At 48.4% G+C, this 15,807-nt stretch overlaps 1 protein-coding gene across 6 annotated transcripts; it reads right to left on the bottom strand.

Moving 5' to 3' along the window:
* Positions 1–7,457: 7,457 nt before the first annotated feature.
* TRAPPC5 (trafficking protein particle complex subunit 5) lies at positions 7,458–15,432 on the bottom strand. Of its 6 annotated transcripts, none has more exons than XM_078766137.1 (3): positions 15,383–15,432; positions 11,746–12,017; positions 7,458–8,054 (listed from the first exon to the last, which is right to left on the bottom strand). In XM_078766137.1, the coding sequence occupies exons 2-3, from the start codon at positions 12,013–12,015 to the stop codon at positions 7,758–7,760; spliced, it is 567 nt and encodes a 188-aa protein (XP_078622263.1). In that variant the 5' UTR covers positions 12,016–12,017; positions 15,383–15,432; the 3' UTR covers positions 7,458–7,757. The 6 variants fall into 6 exon arrangements, with proteins under 6 accessions (XP_078622263.1, XP_078622179.1, XP_067964064.1 ...); XM_078766053.1 differs by having other exon boundaries at positions 15,192–15,412; XM_068107963.2 differs by having other exon boundaries at positions 15,212–15,412.
* Between the last annotated feature and the right edge of the window lie 375 nt (positions 15,433–15,807).

The raw sequence follows: 15,807 nt of genomic DNA, 5'->3' as shown, positions 1-15,807 counted from the left end.
TACTTCGCTTATTTTTCAAGATATTCATCTCACAAGGTTCAGACATACATGGCATCAGACATACATGGCGGCGGCCATCTTGGATTTTGACGTGGGTTGCACCCACACACCAAATTCTAATGCGGTCCTTCGCTTACGCACGCATGCACGCACGCACGCCCGCACGCACGCAAACACGCACGGACGGACGGACACACGGACGGTGGGGAAAACCATAGTCCCCCTTTCGCTCCGCTGTGCGACGGGGAACAATAATGAGCATAGTGGGGTCCTCGCCTTGTCTACACCGCCATGGATAATAATGTGGATTGTGGGGCCCTCGCATTGTCTGCACCGCCATGGAAAATAATGAGCACAGTGGGGTCCTCGCGTTGTCTACACCGCCATGGATAATAATGTGGATTGTGGGGCCCTCGCGTTGTCTACACCACCATGGATAATAATGAGGATCGTGGGGCCCTCGCGTTGTCTACACCACCATGGACACCGAACTGAAAATATATAGAATGACCATTGCCATTGACACCACACAGATGGAGATGTGCTCCCGGGCGCCATCTTGGTTGGCACTTGATGCTGGGCGATGATTTACGTCATGCGTTTGCACGTAATTCAGAGCGAAAAGCGATTGCGTTTTTTCACCTTTTGTGCGATCGTTTTTGTCCTTGCGAACCTTGTGAGATGAATATCTTGAAAAATAAGCGAAGTACCAACTTCTAATTTGGTGTGTGGGTGTACCTTGGCACAAGGAAGAACGCTTTTGAAAATTGGGTCGCCACGTCAAAATCCAAGATGGCCGCCGCCATATATATGTCTGAACCTTGTGAGCGAAATATCATGTCATAGCATGTTTTCTGCGTCTTCCACTTTGTCAACTCACATCACTTCACCGACGGGGGACCTAGGCGTAACGCTTGTTCAATAGGAAACATATCACAGTTACTGCAACACTTTCCTTTATCCTTGCCTTTTCACAAAAAAAATTCGAGAACAAATATTGTTAATTTGAGAGCGTGAAGAACTCGGGACATTTTCATGAAACTTGCGTAGAGTCTGCCGAAATTATTTCACAATGATTTGTTTTTGGTCAAAATTGAAAACATGAAAACATGAAAAAAAAATTTTTTAACAGTCGCCTGGCTAAGAAAATCTGGGACACGTTCAAAACAAACGAGATCCGCGAAGCGAGTCAGTCGAGTCGTGCTAACCAAGATGGCGACACGGCGGCTACACTTTTCACGGAGCATGAGCGTTCTATATATTTTCAATTTCGTGACCAGGGATAATAATAAGGATCGTAGGGCCCTCGCGTTGTCTACACCGCCATGGACAATAATGAGGATAGTGGGGCCCTCGTGTTGTCTACACCGCCATGGACAATAATGAGGATAGTGGGGCCCTCGTGTTGTCTACACCGACATGGACGATAGTGTGGATAATGGGGCCCTCGCGTTGTCTACACCGACATGGACGATAGTGTGGATAATGGGGCCCTCGCGTTGTCTACACCGACATGGACGATAGTGTGGATAATGGGGCCCTCGCGTTGTCTACACCGACATTGACGATAGTGTGGATAATGGGGCCCTCGCGTTGTCTACACCGACATGGACGATAGTGTGGATAATGGGGCCCTCGCGTTGTCTACACCGACATGGACGATAGTGTGGATAATGGGGCCCTCGCGTTGTCTACACCGACATGGACGATAGTGTGGATAATGGGGCCCTCGCGTTGTCTACACCGACATGGACGATAGTGTGGATAATGGGGCCCTCGCGTTGTCTACACCGCCATGGACAATAATGTGGATCATGGGGCCCGTACGTAACACCCATTGGGTGGACCTTTTTGGGTAGGTATGTTATTTCAACTGTCGGACTGAAGCAGTGCCAGCAGGGGGCGCAGCATCTCTAATTCGCCATCCCACTGCAGCAGGAAGAAAGTTGTTACCCTGTGCTCGCGAAGTAAAAAGCGGGGTTAAGCATTCACCTACGTACGTACGTGTCTGCATTTTAAAAATTCATTTTCTTGGCAACCGTTGGTCCGATTGACATGAAATTTTCACCATTGGAGGGCCTCCTCCTGTCGAATATTTCTTGAATATTATGACGTCATAGGTGACGTGGTACAGGCGCCATCTTGGAAAAAAAGTTACACCTCGACATCTCCCAAACCGCTCAATGGAAAAAATGGAAACATGGCTCATTGTCAAGTACTCACCATGGAGAATAAAATATGTTGATGATGTGATCGGTGCCTTAATTATGACGTCATAATTCGACAAGTACAACACTTGATCTGATCAGTATGAAAAAAAAAATTCCTCTGCAACTGTTGATCCGATTGGCACGAAATTTTCAGAATATGAGCGGCTCCTCCTGTGGAATTTTTACAATGATAATTATGACGTCATATGTCACGTAGTACAGGCGCCATCTTGGAAAATCGAAAAAAGGTTGCATCTCTATATCTCCGAAACCGCTCCATGGAAAAAAAACTGAAACATGGCTCATTGTCAAGTACTCCGCTTGGGGGATAAGATATGTTAATGATGATGTCATCAGTACTTTAATTATGACGTCATAATTCGACAAGTACAATGCTTCATTCAATCAGTATTAATTTTTTTTTCTCTGCAATTCTTGGTCTGATTGACACAAATTTTTCACCAGAGGGCCTCCTCCTGTGGAATATTTTAATGACAATTATGACGTCATAGGCCACGTGGTACAGGCGCCATCTTGGAAAAACTTCACACCTCGATATCACTGAAACCACTCCATGGAATAAATTGAGACCTGCCTCATTGTCACCGATTCCCATTGTCATTCGATTGGCGTCAGGAAGGGCATCCGGCCATAAAAAAAACATTGCCTCAAACAGGGAACCACGATTGTCATGGGGCCCGCAAGGCTAAACCCCGCTCTAGCGGGGGATAAATGGCCTTAAAACGATCATTCATTCATTCATTCTCATTGTCACCGATTCCCCATGGGAAATAAGATATGTTAATGATGATGTCACTGGTGCCTTCGTTATGACATCATAATTCGACAAATACAACACATCCATCCGATCTTCTTTTTTCTTTTTTTCCAGAAACTGTTGGTCTGATGGACACAAATTTTTCACCATAGGAGCGCTTCCTCCTTTGGAATATTTTAATGATAATCATGACGTCATATGTCATGTGTTATAGGCGCCATCTTGGAAAAAACGAAAAAAGGTTGCACCGCTATATCTCCAATACTGCTCTATGGAAAAATTTGAAACATGGTGCATTGTAAAGAACTCCATATGGGGAATAGGTGTTGTTAACGATGACGTCATTGGTGCCATAGTTATGACGTCATAATTCGACAGGGACAACGCTTAGTCTGATCAGTTTGAAATTTCTTGAGCATGATCTATGCAACAACTATTTAGAGAATATTAATTTATGATGTCATCGCTCATGTGGTCTGGCAGCCATATTGGATCAAAAAAAAAAAAACATTCAAAAACAGAAGAGTTGGCTCACACCAAGTTGACTGTGCAGGGTAAGTATTCTATGAATACCATCTAGTTTTACAAAGGAACGAAGATGTCACAAGCTGCATTAAGTTAACAGTGAGTCCATATGGCACGAGTATGATGGACCCAATGGCTTCTTCCTCCTACATATCCAAACTTTTGAAAGTTGCAAAAAAAATTCAAACATGTCCTTCCTTCTACTTGGGAATCACGGGGCTGAGGGTGACATGTTCATTCATTCATTTCATATGCGCCCGTAGTTGCTGCTTTGCATCATTGATGGGAGCACTTTTTTTTCTTTTTTTTTTAAAATAGAAGATCGAGGCTTGTGCTAGAACTAACATCAATCACAAAAATAAAAATAGAAACGGACACACAAAACATACAAAAAAGGGAGCGGGAGACAAGATGGGGAGAGAGAGGGAAGCACACAAGTACAACAGCTGAGAACAGGGACATCGGAAGATCTGTGGGATGGAGAGGTATGGGAAGGTGGGCGGCTGGGGGGAGGTGGGGGGAGTATAAAACACATGGACACTGCTGGAACTTCCAGGAAAGAAAAAAGTCGGTATTTCAAAAAAAACAAGTGGATCTGGGGTGAATTAAAGGGGGTAGAAGAAATCAAGGTTTTGGAAGGGGGAAGATAAGAGATGGTGGTGAACAGCTGTTTTAAAGACCTGGAGGGAGGAGTGGGATTGAAGAGAGTGAGGGAGTTTGTTCGAGGCACGAGAAAAGAGGAATGAAAGAGTGAAGGTGAGCAGAGAGTCTTGATTTTGGCAGTTTAACCAGAAGAGGGTTACTGGCAGATATTGTGCGATCTGTAGGAATATTTGGGGGACAGAGCACAGATAGAGCTGGGATTATCGCAAATTATAAAACCTGTGCCACTGATGCAGTGCGAACCTGTAGTTTAGGGCAGAAATTTGTAATTTGTTCATGCTGCCGGCGATAACTCGCCTACTCTTCACAAATAACACTGGCCACCAACTTTAACGTCCACTAACTAATGCAGTCAGATGGGACGTCCAGTTTAACGTTTATCTGAGGGACGGCACACACATTGACGAATCACCCTGCCTGTGAAACACCAGAACGGCATTTTATTGCTGGGTCGGGATTCAAACCCAGCTTCGAGACGTGCTGGTACCTCCAGGCCATCCTGCCAGTGTGGGCCTGTTGTTCCCATAAAAAAGGCACTCAGTAAAGATATTATTAGTAACCTCAGGCTCATCGAGGAAGACATTATACACATCACCTGCAGAACAGCACAGCCCTTGGTAGACACCAGTGTACTCTTGCACGTAGTGCAAAAGATACTAATAGAAAATAGATGAACAAAAATGACACTGGTTTAAAACCAGGGTTCACAGCATCAGATGGGGAACATGAACAAGCAAACCCCAGTGATTAGAAGAAGAAGAGACTCTCGTCAATATTTCAGACACATAGGGCTGCCAAGGCAGCTTTGCATTGGCTCGGGATGACAATTCTGGACGGGGCGCCACTCCGACTCACCATGGTGAGCGTACCAAGAATCCAGCATGGCTTCCAATCTACCAAACTGAACAAGTGTGTATCCACCCTCAGGAGAGCCAGGAAGCACTATCTCTCCACTCTCAATACTGAACTCTAAAACCTGTCTCCTTCCTCCAAATCCTGGTGGCGTCTGGTCAAATCTGTTTCTGGTGTTTGTTCCCCCTCCATTCCCTCCCTTACCTCAAACGGCTACACAGCTGACTCTGCTCGTGAAAAAGCGAAATGCCTCAACTCTGTGTTTGCTTCAAAATCTTGTGTCCCAAAACCATCTCTTTCTGTACCCACCTTACCCAGTCATACCCAGCTGCTCCTGGACTCTGTGTCCTTCTCTCCTGACAAGGTGAGGAAGTTTCTGTCAAACCTCGACAATGATTCTGCAACTGGACCTGACGGCATCAGCCCACGGGTCCTAAAATCCTGTTCTTCCGCTCTTTCACTCCCTCTCTCTGTTCTCTTAATAATAATAATAATAATAATTCATATATTTTGTATAGCGCTTTTCAAGAAGCCCAAAGGCGCTTTGACAGAGTGCAAAACATAATGCATAGCCCTCTCTTCACCCTCTCTTTTGCTCAAGGTCATCTGCCATCTGCTTGGAAATCAGCCAACATCACCGCTTTGTACAAAAAAGGTGCAAAAACAGATCCTAGCAACTACAGACCAATCAGCCTTCTCCCAATTTATCAGCAAAGTCATAGAATCCATCATTGCTTCAGATATGAAATCTTTCCTCTTCTCCAATGGCTTGATCTCTGATCATCAATTTGGTTTCAGACCAGGTCACTCCACTCTGGACATGCTGCTTCTGCTGTCAACAATGGATGGAGGTCCTCAATGCCAAACAGGAAATCAGAGCTGTCTCCCTTGACATATCAAGTGCCTTCGATACGGTCTGGCACCCCGCTCTGCTCAACAAGCTCTCCTCCTATGGTATCCATGGAAATCTCCACGCATGGCTTGCGGACTTCCTCTCTGGTCGTAGTCAACGTGTGGCCCTGAATGGGTTTCTCTCATCTCCCCTTCCTGTTCAAGGTAGAGTTCCCCAAGGCAGTGTTCTGGGCCCTGTGCTGTTTCTGGTCTTCATCAATGATCTCTCTGACTCTCTTGAAAATCCTCTCTATCTCTTTGCCGATGACTCCACTCTGTGCCGCTCCATTCATCATCCCTCAGATCGGCAGTCTGCAGCCTCCTCACTCTCTGCAGACCTGGACAAAATCACAGACTGGTCAGTGGAACATGTCTTTCAATCCTGACAAATCTCACACTCTTACTATGTCTCTCCGAAAAGACCGTCTGGACAACCCTCCCATCTACTTTCTGAACAATCCTCTCCAAGAAGTTCTGTCACTCAAGCTTTTGGGTCTCACTATCTGCCATGATCTTTCCTGGGAAAACCACATTTCCAAGCTGGCCTCCAAAGCCAGTCGCCGACTGGGCATCCTCCCTCGTGCGAAGTCCTTCCTTGGCACACCTGAGCTCCTCACCACATACAAGGCTTTCATCCGCAGCTCAATAGAATACTGTTCTCTCCTCGGGCTGGTGCTCCTGCCTCACACTTCGCTTGTCTTCACGCTGTTGAAACCAAAGCTTTCAGAATCATTGGAATCTCCCATGATGAAGCTAACTCCGAGGGCCTTTCACTCACTCACCGCAGACAGGTTGGTGGTCTTTCTGTCTTCTACCGACTCCGATCTGGCCTAGCTCCCCCAGCTCTGTCTGTGCTCTGTCCCCCAACTATTCCGACAGGTCGCACAAGATCTGCCAGTAACCCTCTTCTGGTGAAATTGCCAAAATCAAGACTCTCTGCTCACCTTCACTCTTTCATTCCTCTTTTCTCCTGCCTCTATAACAAACTCCCTCACTCTCTTCAATCCCACACCCCCCTCCAGGTCTTTAAAACAGCTGTTCACCACCATCTCTTGTCTTCCCCCATCCAAAACCTTGATCTCTTCTACCCCCGTTAATTCACCCCAGATCCACTTTTTTTTTAAAATCCTGACTTCTTTCTTTCCTGGAAGTTCTAGCAGTGTCCATGTGTTTTATACCTTTCCTACCCCCCCCCCCCCCCCCACCCACCTTCCCATGCCTCTCCTCCCAAGCCCTCTCCCAACCACAGATCTCCCGTTGTCCCTGTTCTCTGCTGTTGTACTTGTGTGCTTCCCTCTCTCTCCCCATCTTGCCTCCCGCTCCCCTTATTGTATGTTTTGTGTGTCCGTTATTTTTTTTTTTGTGATTGATGTTAGCTCTTACACGATCCTCGATCTTGTATACAAACCCCCCCCCCGCCCCCAAAACCAATATTTCCACGTTTCACACCAGAGTTAAGTCACCTGTTCCTCTGCCATTCATTTTAATGAAAGTAACCTTTTAACGCACTAAATGATAAACAGCTTGACAACAGCACATTAAACAGTCCAGGGAAACGTCTTTTTTATTTCATGAGCAAAATTGAATGCTAACACAAAGCAGAGATGACCGGTATGGGAGGAGGTTTGGATACACAGCACAGTTAAGGCGACGGAAGTAGCACTTTATGTTCTCAGACGTTTTTCTGGCATCTCTACATGTCGAGAGCCGGGACCAGGCAAAATAAGTATGGTAATTACAGCATGGTGATCGATAGGAGGGAAATAAGCAAATGCAACCAGCAAAATGTACATTATGGGAATAAAGTTAACCAAAAGTATCCAAGCGTTTTACCAATCCTAGCGTCCATCTAAAACGCGCTCCCTAGCCATCACAGACTCATCAAAACGGATCATGAGGGTCGTACCCTTGTGCCAGTGGGCCGTGACCTTTGCTGGGAATCCACTGGCGACCAGCACGGCCTCCACGATACCGCCTGCAAACGCGGCGCAGTTAAGACTGCTGTTGTCTCGTGGGACGGAGATGAAGGCGTTGATGAGCGGTTCGCGTTCGATGACGTAGAATGTCCTGTCATCGTCATTCGCCTGTTCCAGCTTGTCGGCTTCCTTACCAAAGAGGCTGCGCCACAAGTTTACCTGGCATATGTGAAACAGAGTGACACATACAACAAATTAGAACAAATTATAAAAAGTGTTATCACAAATCTTACTATAATTCACTAAATGTCCGTCCGTCCGTTCGAAGGTACCGCAAAAACGGCTCAACGGATCGCAACGATATTTTGGGTGGGTATTCCTGGGACCCCTGGGAGTAAAATAGGCTATAGTGTTTTTCCAATTTTTCAAAGTCTTCCAATTTTCCAGTTTTTCCAAACACAATGGAATAATATTTACCGATATGAACAGTGATGTGGCTTTTGTTGAAATTCTACAAATACTGTTTATTCTACGTACCAGGAGAGAGTAGATCGACTCCTGACGAACTCTTCCGATAGAAACGTGCGGCTCCGAAGTAACATGGCAGCGTGTGCAAAGCGACTGAGAAACAGGTGTAGCGGCCGCTTCCGTGTTACAGATTCGGCGCGAACTCTTCACACATAAACGTGCGACTGAGAAAGACGTGCAGTGGCCGCTTCCGTTTTGCAGAATTCAATCTTTTTTCAAAATGGGCGCCATGTACTGTTTAGATTTTGATGATTTGCGTGTGATATGATTCAACGGATGTTTATATGAATCGTTTAAAATAAAATAAAAAGCCTTCAATTTCTGATATTTTGCCTTTTCATTTGGGCCTCCCAGTTGAAGCCCCGCCCATAGGGCGGGTACCGTTGCTCGTATAACAAATTATAAAAAGTGTTATCACAAATATAACAAATTATAAAAAGTGTTATAACAAATATAACAAATTATAAAAAAGTGTTATCACAAATATAACAATTTATAAAAAGTGTTATCACAAATATAACAAATTATAACTAGAACACCACTCAGTGGAGCGCATACTCCCGCCGTGGGTCAAGTTGGAATAACTAGCAAAGGTACCCGCCCTACGGGCGGGGCTTCAATTGGGAAGCCAAAATGAAAAGGCAAAATATCAGAAATTGAAGGCAGAAATTTTTTATTTTAAACGATTCATATAAACATCCGTCACATCATATCACACGTAAATCATCAAAATCAAAACATTGTGATGATTGTGTTTCATTGCGATGTTTGTGCGGTGACGGGCGGTGTGTACAAAGGGCAGGGACGTAATCAACGCGAGCTGATGACTCGCGCTTACTGGGAATTCCTCGTTCGTGGGACACTGTCTCAAGCCCCAGTCCCCATCACGGATGGGGCTCAGCGGTTTACCCGAGCATGACGGCGAAGGGCAAGGTACATGCTGACCCGGCCAGTGTAGCGCGCGTGCGGCCCCGGACATCGAAGGGCATTAAACGTTTATTAAACACTAGCAGAAGTACCCGGCATTGCCGGGCGGGGGGGGGGGGGGGGTGGCAGGGGAGGGGAACGGGGGGGGGGAGCGAGCCCCTTGGCAAAGAGAGGGTTTTTTGTTTTTTTTCATAGCGTTCATAGCGTCATAGCGTTCATAGCGTTTCATAGCGTCATAGCAATTTTTTTTTTCATAGCGTCATAGCGTCATATCGTTCATAGCGTTCATAGCATCATAGCGTCATAGCGTCATAGCGTTTATAGCGTTTCATAGCGTCATAGCGATTTTTTTTTTCATAGCGTCATAGCGTCATAGCGTTCATAGCGTCATAGCGTTCATAGCGTCATCGCTCTGAGCGAATCAGCGCCCACCTGCTCTGATTCCGTTGATTCCGTGCGCTGAAATGCGCTGAGGTAAATATGAATAAAAAATATGGATCGTCAAATATTTTGAGTTCGGCCATGTTCGTCCCAGGCTCAATGGCCATGTCTATGCCAAATATCAAGCACGTAAGCCTCTCCGTTTAGGAGTCTATCGGTAACATTACACACACACACACACACACACACACACACACACACACACACACACACACACACACACAAACTGTGTTTTATATATATAGATTAAACGTTCATTAAAGGATTACGAAACGAAAAACATTACGAAATTACGTTCACACCGTCACATCAAACTTATGATGAAACTTATGACACATGAACTTGTATGACACTTATGACACACACACACTTATGAAACTTATGACACATCATCAAACACGAAGGTGAACACATACATCGTCACAATGAGAACATCGTCACAATGAACGTTATGCGAACGCGAATATTATGCGGGAGACCAAACCTGAGAATGCTGGAGACCAAAGCTGAAATTGGGAAAACTAAATAGCCGATTTTACTCCCAGGGATCCCAGGATTACCCACCCAAAATATCTTTGCGATCGGTTCAGCAGTTTTTACAGTACCTTCGAACAGATAGGACATTTGGTGAATTATAGTAAGGTCGAGAAACAGGACTGTGAGGGAGGTTGTGCGCGCGAGAGAGGTCGTGCGCGCGAGAGAGGCCGTGCGCGCGAGAGAGGCCGTGCGCGCGAGAGAGGCCGTGCGCGCGAGAGAGGCCGTGCGCGCGAGCGAGGCCGTGCGCGCGAGAGAGGCCGTGCGCGCGAGAGAGGCCGTGCGCGCGAGAGACGTCGTGCGCGCGAGAGAGGTCGTGCGCGCGAGAGGTCGTGCGCGCGAGAGAGGTCGTGCGCGCGAGGGAGGTCGTGCGCGCGAGAGAGGTCGTGCGCGCGAGAGAGGTCGTGCGCGCGAGAGAGGTCGTGCGCGCGAGAGGTCGTGCGCGCGAGAGGTCGTGTGCGCGAGAGAGGTCGTGCGCGCGAGGTTGTGCGCGCGAGAGAGGTTGTGCGCGCGAGAGAGGTTGTGCGCGCGAGAGAGGTTGTGCGCGCGAGAGAGGTTGTGCGCGCGAGAGAGGTTGTGCGCGCGAGAGAGGTTGTGTGCGCGAGAGAGGTTGTGCGCGCGAGAGCGGTTGTGCGCGCGAGGGAGGTTGTGCGCGCGAGAGAGGTTGTGCGCGCGAGAGCGGTTGTGCGCGCGAGGGAGGTTGTGCGCGTGAGAGAGGTTGTGCGCGCGAGAGAGGTTGTGCGCGTGAGAGAGGTTGTGCGCGCGAGAGAGGTTGTGCGCGCGAGAGAGGTTGTGCACGCGAGAGCGGTTGTGCGCGCGAGGGAGGTTGTGCGCGTGAGAGAGGTTGTGCGCGCGAGAGAGGTTGTGCGCGCGAGAGAGGTTGTGCGCGCGAGAGAGGTTGTGCGCGCGAGAGAGGTTGTGCGCGTGAGAGAGGTTGTGCGCGCGAGAGAGGTTGTGCGCGCGAGAGAGGTTGTGCGCACGAGAGAGGTTGTGCGCGCGAGAGGTTGTGCGGGCGAGAGAGGTTGTGCGCGCGAGAGAGGTTGTGCGCGCGAGAGAGGTTGTGCGCGCGAGAGAGGTTGTGCGTGCGAGAGAGGTTGTGCGCGCGAGAGGTTGTGCGCACGAGAGAGGTTGTGCGCGCGAGAGGTTGTGCGCGCGAGAGGTTGTGCGCGCGAGAGCGGTTGTGCACACGAGAGAGGTTGTGCGCGTGAGGGAGGTTGTGCACGCGAGAGAGTGGGCGTGCGAGAGAGTGGGCGTGCGAAAGAGGTTGTGTGCGAGAGAGGTTGTGCGCACGAGAGGTTGTGCGCACGAGAGTGTGCGCGCGAGTGAGTGTGCGTGCGAGAGAGGTTGTGTGCGAGAGAGGTTGTGCGCGAGAGAGGGTGTGTGTGCCAGTCAGTCACAGGGTGTGTGTGTGTGTGTGTGTGTGATTGTGATTGTGGAATCCATTTTCATGACAAAAGCAAGAGTCAAACAGGAAATCGACCTTGACAAGGAGCAGTGTGTTGAGTAAACGGGTTTCCCTGCGTCCACCCCTCTCTCTGACCACCAGGCCGTCCAGCACCCGGATTCCAACACGCTTGCCCAGCTCCGCGAGGTGTCCTTGCAGTTCAGCGACAGAATACACACGTGACTGGCAATACTGCACGAGCTCGGAGAAGAGGAGCGCGAAGGCACTGAGGCTGACATCGGCTCGGGTACGGCTCGGGGCTCGTTCGAGCAACGCGGACTTGCCCTTGGTGAATCGGCTCTCCATGTCTGATGGGACAACACACCGACACGCACTCAGCGTCACATTCCTCCCTTCAAAACCATCTCCATGGACAACCAACCGGGGATACTTCAGGACATGCTCCTTATGCAACTAATATTGGAGGCAGGTGTGCTCGTGAGAATGGAGGGGGGAAAAATTGGGGAACATTACCCCTCCATTCAGCGACCTTAACAAACCATCCATGCACCGCCTCACTCTCAGGGCCTACCTTCCCACAAATCAACAACTCCTGCGAGGCCTACCTTCAGACAAATCCGCAACTCCTGCGAGGCCTACCTTCCCACAAATCCGCAACTCCTGCGAAGCCTACCTTCCCACAAATCAACAACTCCTGCGAGGCCTACCTTCCCACAAATCAACAACTCCTGCGAGGCCTACCTTCCCACAAATCAACAACTCCTGCGAGGCCTCTATCTTCCCACAAATCCACAACTCCTGCAAGGCCTACCTTCCCACAAATCAACAACTCCTGCAAGGCCTACCTTCCCACAAATCAACAACTCCTGCAAGGCCACTACCTACCCACAAATCAACAACTCCTGCGAGGCCTACCTTCCCACAAATCAACAACTCCTGCAAGGCCACTACCTACCCACAAATCAACAACTCCTGCGAGGCCTCTATCTTCCCACAAATCCACAACTCCTGCAAGGCCTACCTTCCCACAAATCAACAACTCCTGCAAGGCCTACCTTCCCACAAATCAACAACTCCTGCAAGGCCACTACCTACCCACAAATCAACAACTCCTGCGAGGCCTACCTTCCCACAAATCCGCAACTCCTGCAAGGCCACTACCTTCCCACAAATCAACAACTCCTGCGAGGCCTCTACCTTCCCACAAATCCACAACTCCTGCGAGGCCTCTACCTTCCCACAAATCCACAACTCCTGCGAGGCCTACCTTCCCACAAATCAACAACTCCTGCGAGGCCTCTACCTTCCCACAAATCCGCAACTCCTGCGAGGCCTACCTTACCACAAATCCGCAACTCCTGCAAGGTCTACCTTACCACAAATCCGCAACTCCTGCGAGGCCTCTACCTTACCACAAATCCGCAACTCCTGCAAGGCATACCTTCCCACAAATCCGCAACTCCTGCAAGGTCTACCTTACCACAAATCCGCAACTCCTGCGAGGCCTCTACCTTACCACAAATCCGCAACTCCTGCGAGGCCTCTACCTTCCCACAAATCCGCAACTCCTGCAAGGTCTACCTTACCACAAATCCGCAACTCCTGCAAGGCATACCTTCCCACAAATCCGAAACTCCTGCAAGGCCTACCTTCCCACAAATCCACGTACCTTCCCACAAATCCTGCAAGGCCTACCTTACCACAAATCCGCAACTCCTGCAAGGCATACCTTCCCACAAATCCGAAACTCCTGCAAGGCCTACCTTCCCACAAATCCGCAACTCCTGCAAGGCATACCTTACCACAAATCCGCAACTCCTGCAAGGCATACCTTCCCACAAATCCGAAACTCCTGCAAGGCCTACCTTACCACAAATCCGCAACTCCTGCAAGGCATACCTTACCACAAATCCGCAACTCCTGCAAGGCATACCTTCCCACAAATCCGAAACTCCTGCAAGGCCTACCTTCCCACAAATCCACGTACCTTCCCACAAATCCACGTACCTTCCCACAAATCCGCAACTCCTGCAAGGCCTACCTTCCCACAAATCCACGTACCTCCCCACAATCAAATCCACGTACTTCCCACAAATCCACAACTCCTGCAAGGCCTACCTTCCCACAAATCCACAACTCCTGCGAGGTTTACCTTCCCACAAATCCACATACCTTCCCACAAATCCGCAACTCCTGCAAGGCCTACCATCCCACAAATCCACAACTCCTGCGAGGTTTACCTTCCCGCGAGGCCTACCTTCCCACATATCCGCAACTCCTGCGAGGTTTACCTTCCCGCGAGGCCTACCTTCCCACAAATCCGCAACTCCTGCGAGGTTTACCTTCCCGCGAGGCCTACCTTCCCACAAATCCACGTACCTTCCCACAAATCCGCAACTCTTGCGAGGTTTATCTTCCCGCGAGGCGCGAGGCCTACCTTCCCACAAATCCACGTACCTTCCCACAAATCCACGTAATTTCCCACAAATCCGCAACTACTGCAAGGCCTACCTTCCCACAAATCCACAACTCCTGCGAGGTTTACCTTCCCACAAATCCACGTACTTTCCCACAAATCCGCAACTACTGCAAGGCCTACCTTCCCACAAATCCACGTACCTTCCTTCCCACAAATCTGCAACTCCTGCAAGGCCTACCTTCCCACAAATCCACGTACCTTCCCACAAATCCACGTACCTTCCCACAAATCCACGTACCTTCCCACAAATCCACGTACCTTCCCATAAATCCACGTACCTTCCCACAAATCTACGTACCTTCCCACAAATCCACGTACCTTCCCACAAATCCACGTACCTTCCCACAAATCCACGTACCTTCCCACAAATCTACGTACTTTCCCACAAATCCGCAACTACTGCAAGGCCTACCTTCCCACAAATCCACGTACCTTCCTTCCCACAAATCCACGTACCTTCCCACAAATCCACGTACCTTCCCACAAATCCACGTACCTTCCCACAAATCCACGTACCTTCCCACAAATCCACGTACTTTCCCACAAATCCGCAACTACTGCAAGGCCTACCTTCCCACAAATCCACGTACCTTCCTTCCCACAAATCTGCAACTCCTGCAAGGCCTACCTTCCCACAAATCCACGTACCTTCCCACAAATCTGCAACTCCTGCAAGGCCTACCTTCCCACAAATCCACGTACCTTCCCACAAATCCACGTACCTTCCCACAAATCCACGTACCTTCCCACAAATCCACGTACCTTCCCACAAATCCACGTACCTTCCCACAAATCCACGTACCTTCCTTCCCACAAATCCACGTACCTTCCTTCCCACAAATCCACGTACCTTCCCACAAATCCACGTACCTTCCCACAAATCCACGTACCTTCCCACAAATCCACGTACTTTCCCACAAATCCGCAACTACTGCAAGGCCTACCTTCCCACAAATCCACGTACCTTCCTTCCCACAAATCTGCAACTCCTGCAAGGCCTACCTTCCCACAAATCCACGTACCTTCCCACAAATCCACGTACCTTCCCACAAATCCACGTACCTTCCTACAAATCCGCAACTCCTGCAAGGCCTACTTTCCTACAAATCCACGTACCAAGTTAAATCAAAATAAATACAAATTAAACCACTTTTTCGCGGCTGTTTCGCGACTCAGACTTAGTAATTTTTCGCTGTATTGTTTTAATAGTTGTAAAACAGCCGAGTATCGCACTTCCTGGACGCTGGAGCGACCACTCGCCCTGTGGATCGTTTACCGTTTTTCGATTTAAATTTCCAGTTCTCTCTTTGGGTTTGGGGATAAATTTATCTACTGTTACCAACAATATCAATGGTAAGTTTATAAAAGGGCAAGTACATATACAATATGCAAGTATAAATGGCGATTAATAACCAGTAGCCAAGAAAATCAAGTAAGGTCAGTAACATTAGTTATATGGTTAAAATATCCAAACTATCTGAGCAAAATATAAAAATATATAAAATATCTGAGCAAAATTTGTGGTTTATTGAATTTAAATGAAATACGTCGAACATAGCGTGAAGCGTGCCGCCGCGCACAGCAAATACACCGCTCGTAATTTCTTGCCATCAAAATTTTTTAAACAAATTTTTTTTCTCCGCATATTTATAACTGAA

Source organism: Myxine glutinosa, chromosome 1 (assembly GCF_964187855.1).
Source record: "Myxine glutinosa chromosome 1, kmMyxGlut1.1, whole genome shotgun sequence".
In the NCBI taxonomy this organism is placed as follows: domain Eukaryota; kingdom Metazoa; phylum Chordata; class Myxini; order Myxiniformes; family Myxinidae; genus Myxine; species Myxine glutinosa.
This window is presented reverse-complemented; position numbering and strand designations above follow the sequence as displayed.

What these genes read in the sequence shown, in the direction of transcription:
- TRAPPC5 (XM_078766137.1), bottom strand. Translation starts at nt 12,015, where the DNA reads ATGGAGAGCCGATTCACCAAGGGCAAGTCCGCGTTGCTCGAACGAGCC. An exon ending in ACACACTGCTCCTTGTCAAG is followed by an intron (nt 8,055 to 11,745) that starts GTCGATTTCCTG and finishes CACATATGCCAG; the next exon opens with GTAAACTTGTGGCGCAGCCT.